Source organism: Siniperca chuatsi, linkage group LG4 (assembly GCF_020085105.1).
Source record: "Siniperca chuatsi isolate FFG_IHB_CAS linkage group LG4, ASM2008510v1, whole genome shotgun sequence".
Taxonomy (NCBI): Eukaryota; Metazoa; Chordata; class Actinopteri; order Centrarchiformes; family Sinipercidae; genus Siniperca; species Siniperca chuatsi.
Window position 1 is genome coordinate 29,749,817 of NC_058045.1, and position 7,143 is coordinate 29,756,959.

Here is a 7,143-nt window from a genome sequence, read left to right on the forward strand (position 1 = left end):
ATCAATCAAACACGGCATCACTTACGTTTCAACACAACAGGAAACTGCAGCCCAGTATTCAGCACTTTGACTTTTCCACCAGTCAGCTGGAGAGTAAAAACTCTAAACTTTGGCTGGTTATGAGCCAAAGTATCTGCCTGAGCAGACAAAATGATCAGCCCCAAACACGAGTCACTAGATTGATTCCAGTAAATGAACCGAGCAGTCGACCATCTGTTGGTTTAATGACGGCTGATGGAATTATTGCTGCTGAGCTCAGTGCTTCAGACCAGCGTTTAAGTAAATCCTCTTGTTCAGATCATCAGGTTTGTCTGCATGTAGTGGCCTCAACACTGTCAGCTGAAAACCTTATATGTCCCCAAAAGAAACTGTTCAATTACATACTTGAGTCATGAAACCGAGATCTTAGTACATGAGACAACTGAATGAAATATTTATATTTAATGTTTTTCTCTAAAAAATACATTTCATGGACATAAAAGATGAAATACCATTATGTCCACATGAAAAATAAATACTGAAGTAAATCAAAGCTGAGAGTGTTGAGGTGGTACAGGGACAACCTCACCCAGCAGTTATTAATGTGGGACCAAATTAAGTATTTTGAGCAAACAAATGAAGGCATGATGTAATTCATTTGAGGAAATCTGTTAGGTACCAGTAAAGCAAACACAAATTAATATTTTGAGGGAATTAAAAAAATATTTTAGGCGAAGAAATGAATTAATTTGTAAGGAGCTGACCAGGTGTCAGACGTATTTTTTTAAATAGTGCGTACAAATTTGTGTTACTGTAGCAGCAGGAACTAAAGTTAAGGGTGTTGTTTCTACTCCAGTCAGTAGGAACCCAGATTGTTAGTGTAACACTGGTTACTCTTAGCATTAACTATAAACTTGATAGTTACTGAATTAAAGTGGACGTGGATAAAGCAAGAGCACGGATACCTTGGTCCACTTTAGTGTCCGCTTCAACAGTAGGACAACTGAACATTAACAACAGACGTTATACATAACTTCACTGTTTTACATCATCTCACTCTGCCAACATTAACCAACCAACATTACAGTCAAGGTGCACCATATTATATATCGTTCCTGATCTAAATTAAGGAACACAATACAGTATGTATATATATATATATATATATATATAGTTACCATTAATTAAATTATACAAATTATCTCAATAATCCTGAGAAAAATAAGGTAATCTACAAAATAAATCTTCACAAAAATTAGCTTTGACATCCCTTAAACATATGTAAAAAAAAAGTTAACAATATTTGACCAAAATATTTAATCTGCATCTCACAGTCTTCATTAACAACAACCAGAAAAAGCCAGACCAGAATACAACAATGTTTCAGCCGATATCAGCCTATCAATAACGATAAAGTGTATGGCAAAGAATAACAAAACTGGATATCAGGCAGCAGGGACTTCAGCTAACAATCGGGAAAATTGAGGTGTCTAATAATTGGGCCCGAGGTACTCTCAAATTTTTCATGAAAACCATGTATGTTGCTACAAAGCCTCTCAAGACGTATCCCTGAGACTAATTCCCTAAACCATCTAGAGAAACAAGGAGCGCTGGGAGCCTTCCACTCCTTGAGAATTATCCTCTTTGCTATGTATTGCTATATGAGTGCACAAAATTTGAAATTTCAAGGATTAGTAATTCACTGAAACAAATTAAAGGTCTCGCAAACAGTTTTGCTTACATTCAGTGTATCCTTGAGTTCTAACAAGCATTTGCGTTTCCTTCCTCAGAAAATATTTGCAATCTTCTTCTTACTCACGTTTGCTTTTGAATGGCTACGTTTCCTAGCACATTACACCCACGTGCATGCACTGCATACCAAAAAACAGAGACCTACTCATCAAAATATTGCTTTATAGCAATTTAGGGAATTAACTCATTATTTGACATTATTTGAGAGTAGATGGCATTACTTATTTGATGTCATGATGAGATCATTTTCTATGTCTGTGTTAAAAGTTTGGTTTCTTTCACATCACCGTTGACAGTTAACAGGAAGTAAACAGTAAAAGTTTCTCAGGTTATCATCATGATTGTTAAAGGCGACGTCCTGCTGTCTTTCTGAATCTCATCGACCCCTGTCGTTCGCCGTCCTGTAACCCTTCCCCCCTCTGTTTTCTCCTCAGATGTACATCCAGACGGCCACGCTGACCGTCTCCCTCAGCCTCAGCGCCTCCGTCTCTCTGGGCATGCTCTACATGCCGAAGGTCTACATCATCATCTTCCACCCTGAGCAGAACGTCCCCAAACGCAAACGCAGCTTCAAGGCCATTGTCACCGCCGCCACCATGACCAGCAAGCTGTCACAGCTGGCGGCTGAGCGGCCCAACGGCGAGGTGAAGACGGAGCTGTGCGAGGGTGTAGAGGCCAACGGTGAGTGGGCTGAGGGGCTTCTTACCATGTTTTAATATGATCGAACCCTGTGTTGTACAGGTCTCAGAAATCACGCAATGCCTCTGGCATTATGGTTTAATACTTTTGCACTGATGCCGATTTGAACAATAAGTTAGCTGATATATAGAAAATTCAACTTAACAATTTTATTATAATAAAACTTTATTAGTATAGCAGTTTCCTCAACAAAGCGCTCTACAGGAAAAAAAAAAAAAAAAACAATAAAAGCAAAGGCAGGACTTCCAGGTATACAGTGCACTTACAGTTCTAGCAGGACAGAACACTGACAAACAGACTTATTGGTGTCTTATCACAGAGCCATACTGAAAGCCAATGAGCTCCTCAGTTTGATCCATTCTAGCCCAGATGTTTGTCAATGGAGATTACGTGGCTGTATGCTTGATTTGATGCACCCAGGGGCGTAGGACTAGGGGAGTAGGGCGACTGAGTATACAGGGCTCTCATGTTTGGAGGCCCCACAAAGATACTAGAATGAATAGCTGTGGATGCAGGGAGGGGCCCATAGAGAATGCCTATATACAGTGTCCAGAATTGTGTGCTACACCCCTGGCTGCAGCTGTTAGAAATGAGTGTGCTTGAGGCGGCTGAACTGATGCGAATGGGTGTTCACATACCATATAGTGTATTTCTGTACTGAATGCACCGAGATAGACAGTGAGTAGACAGAGAACAAGAAGATTTACCTACATAAGGGACTTGCTCCTTTAGGATACCTTAGAAGTATTTACCATCAGGCAGCAAGTACTGATGAACAAGAAAAAGACAGTTTATAGTAAATACTGTTGAGTATTCTCTGAACAAAGGTACTGTAAGAAGAAGAGTCTACCATGTGGAGGTGAAGTCAGAGTCAGAGTGAAGCCTCTCTGCAGTAATGAGGATTTAACAGGAAGTTGACTTGAGTTTGTTTAGACGTCACCTGAGACCAGATCTGATGAAGCCAAACTGTTTACAGCTCAGAGTTACACTTCAAAGCTACTTCTTGGTCCATCAGCAGAAAAGTGGGAGACATCGAATTGTTTACTCATCAGAGATGTGCTGACTGAACTGATCTGCTTAATATAACAAGCAGCAGCTCTTTTACTTTCTCAACCTTACTCAAGGCTGAACTTCCTATTTAATCCTGCATAGTGTTCAGTGTGAGGGAAAGAAGTCCCAAAGATTCATTTATGAAAAACTACATGAGATGAACACGCTGCTGAGGCTTTAGTCCAACATATCTCAACAACTGATGGATATACTACCTTTACATTTAGAATGAATGAAAGACAAACACTGTAATAAATACTGTTCATATTGTGGCTGCAATGAACGCTGCAGCCTCTAGGAGACGCTAGCAGGAGTTTAGCCAAAGTTTGTGTCGAGTGACAGAGCTAAATATCGGCTTTTCTAAAAGACATATCCGTGATGATCTCTCAAAAAGTAACAAGGTTATTTAACCACACGTGTCGCAGTTCTGAAAGTCTTTCCAGGATCCTCAGATTCTTCAACTTATCGATAAAAAATAATGTCTGCTGCACAATTTAAAAACTTTTGCAACTCTGTTTCATACCTCAAACAAATATGGCTGCCGAAAGTGGGTATTTCCTTGTCTGTGTTGTGTCAAAGATTTTCTCTGTCTGGTCTTTTAAGACAACCAAGGGCCTCCAGGGTGTGAAAAAATGGTTTTAAAGGTTCCCATACTACTCCTGTATTACATGCCGGTTACGGGGGTGCCATTGTGGAAATGGTTTGCCCCAACCTATGCAAAGATCTATATGGCTGAACGGGAAGAGTCTGTTCCCAAAGTGTCTGAAACCGAAATCAGTATCTGCGGTACCTCAGTGTTATCTGGGGATTGACCTCTTTCCCAGGAGGAGTTCAAATAATTTGTTCAAGTTCTGAATGGCCACCACGCTTCCGTCAAGGTGAAAACAGTGGTCCACCCCACTTCCATTGCTTTCTTGGACATGACCACTTTCAAGGGCCCAGAATTTGACTGCACAAAAATTCTGAATGTCAAAGTGCATTCCGAGGACACTGACAACCATGTGCTGCTTAACAGGCGTAGCTTTCAACCATGTACCAGGGTGGAGGATCGGGACCAGGCCAACAGAGTATAGTTCAGAGCCCTTCGTCGGCGGGGATACACCTTGTGGGAACTCTGCCATGCTCTACGCTATAGTCGTGGAGGCCCTCCAGCAACCCCACAGATTCAGTGGATTTTGCTCACTGCCACCTATTCAGCCACCCAGATTAGTCTGCCACCAGTTCAGGGTTAAAATCGGGCTGTGATCGTACACTGTCTGCCTGGCTTTACACATACTGTGAAAGGTGCAGTATGAGATTCTGGAGAAATCCAATGCCATGACATAGAGCAAAGAACGACACAGCAAGTAATGTAACAAACGTTAGCTAGGTTGTGGGTTAGCAAACTGTCGCTACAGTTGCTGCTGTGAAGCTAACAGCCAGAGAGGACGAGACGGTTTCCCAGAGCCAGCACAGCCGCTCCAGACAGCGATACTCACAACTCTCCTGCTGCTATAGCTAACATCACAACAACAGCATATCTTAGCAAACTAGAAAGTCAGCTGAATGTCCGTGGGCAAGTCATTTAACGTCACCTGACACACAAATCATGGCTGGAATAGTGTTGTGTGGCTCAGTCCGAGCCACTTTGTTTATTTCCCATTTACAGAGCCAGGGCTAACAAATTATTTCAAGATTAGAATCACATACCCCACCTTTAAAAAGGTCAAACATTAACTTTCATGCAAACACCTGATGAGTTAGCTATTCTTAGAGCCTTACCAGTACTGGAACTGAAAATGTGCAGTTTGTCCTGAGGGTGGCACTAGATGTTTTAAGAATTGTTAATGTCTAACAGTAGTTTGGCTGCTCAGTAGATCTACTCCATGTAATTTTTTATTTGTAAATGCCTTGTTATCTGTTGACTTTTGTGACATCCACTGATCAGAAATCAGCCTCTGAACTCAGTTTAAACTGCAGGGGACCGAAGGTAAGTGAAAGTAAGGTTTCACTTTACCAACCTGCTGTTTGCTTTTCTCTCCTCAGTGCCGCCAACAAAAAACACCTATGTCAGCTACACCAACCATGCCATGTGAAAAAATGACACCTTTGACTCGAGGATGTCCTGGGACATTTAACAAGCAGATTTCTGTCAGACTCAGAAGAGACGTCACCAGAGCGCAAGACAGAAATGAGGACAAACTGAACCAACACATCTGTGGTGTTTTTATGTTTACAGACAGCAGGAAACGGGCCTGATTGGCGCCAAAAACCTGAAAGGATCACAACTGAAAACCTTCAAAGAGACCGCGAGGAAGCAGGAGGATGATAACCTGAAAGACAAAAAAAAATTTAAAACAAATTTTCAAAAATAAATACAAAAAATGTATTGTGGAGACCAACCATATTTGTTGTTATTCTAATTGTACGTTAAAAAAAAACTTGTGGTTGTGAAAATTTCTGATTCTTGTCTCATTTTGTCCGTCCGTTGATCTGCATTATGAGATGAGTCTGTCGCTGTTTTTGGCTAACTGAATGGTAGCTTTTGGTTGCGAAATGTCTAAATGCCATGGTTGAATTGAAGCATGCCCGTTTTTTATACAAATGATCTATTTATAATAAAGGAATGTTTCACAAGTCGGTGCCATGTTTGGGTCTGATTGAGGGAGAATAGTGTGAGAGAGCACATAAGAACAAATTAAGAAAAAGAAAATGTACATTATTGTTTTTTTCTTATGGTCGGTGGCGTGTGGTATCAGCACAAATCTTTTATTGACACCAGGTATGTGTGGTTCTTAATAACCATAAACTGTGGCAGACAATGTACTGTCAATGTACTGTTTGACCACCTATGTGATACCATGAAAATAGGTATCTTTCCAAAGTAACAGAAAATATATATCAAAATGGCTGCTGGATGTACCTGGCTAGCCAGCTGACTATGTAGGAAGATAACGTTCCAATTCTTAATTCTGCCTACAAAAGCTCAGATTGGTCGATTGTTTTTCCAACCGGGGAAACAGTAAGCACAACACCACAATGCAAATACCACCTAGAATTTTTTTTAAATAGTAGAATTGTAATTGTAGTGTTAATATTAATAGATTAATAATAATAGGAATGACAGCTATAGGAAAAATAATGTCAGTATTAGTAACAGAGCCAATAACAACTGTAGTAGCAGTTGTCGAGCAGGAACACAGGGGCAGCAGGTGGCCCACAACTACAGATCCAGACTCTGCAGCTCCGGAGGCAGAAATACCTGCTGAAAGCGACAGAAGGAGAGAGGAGAGAGACGAGAAAACACAGAACTATGGGAGAGAGACGATGTAGAGTTAGTAACATGCGGTAATGGGTATAGCAGCATAACTAAGGGATGGTTCAGGACTCACCCAAGCCAACCCTAACTATAAGCTTTATCAAAGAGGAAAGTAAGAAAAAATTATCTTTTTTATTGTGTGAATAGAAGATGATAGAGGGGATGTGACAGTACAGACATGACATGTTTATTCAACAGAAGAGAAGAAACAATAGGAAATACTTCACATCCCAACATGATAAAGCTGCAGAGTAGGAATTGAACAGAAACTCCATCTTTACTGGATCTGACCTTTAACATCATACAAACCTGAGTCTGGCAGGAAACTCAGCACAGTATGTGCCTCATTAGAGTCTTTTTTTTAA

General features: G+C 40.6%; 1 protein-coding gene across 1 annotated transcript in view; it reads left to right on the plus strand.

Annotated features, from left to right (window-relative positions):
- LOC122874707 (metabotropic glutamate receptor 8-like) overlaps nt 1-6,099 on the plus strand; it is a 128,602-nt gene extending 122,503 nt beyond the window's left edge. The window contains exons 10-11 of the mRNA XM_044192938.1: nt 2,166-2,412; nt 5,506-6,099. Coding sequence (XP_044048873.1) covers nt 2,166-2,412; nt 5,506-5,555 — 297 coding nt within the window. The 3' untranslated portion in view covers nt 5,556-6,099. The remainder of the gene's footprint in view (nt 1-2,165; nt 2,413-5,505) is intronic.
- Nucleotides 6,100-7,143: the final 1,044 nt, after the last annotated feature.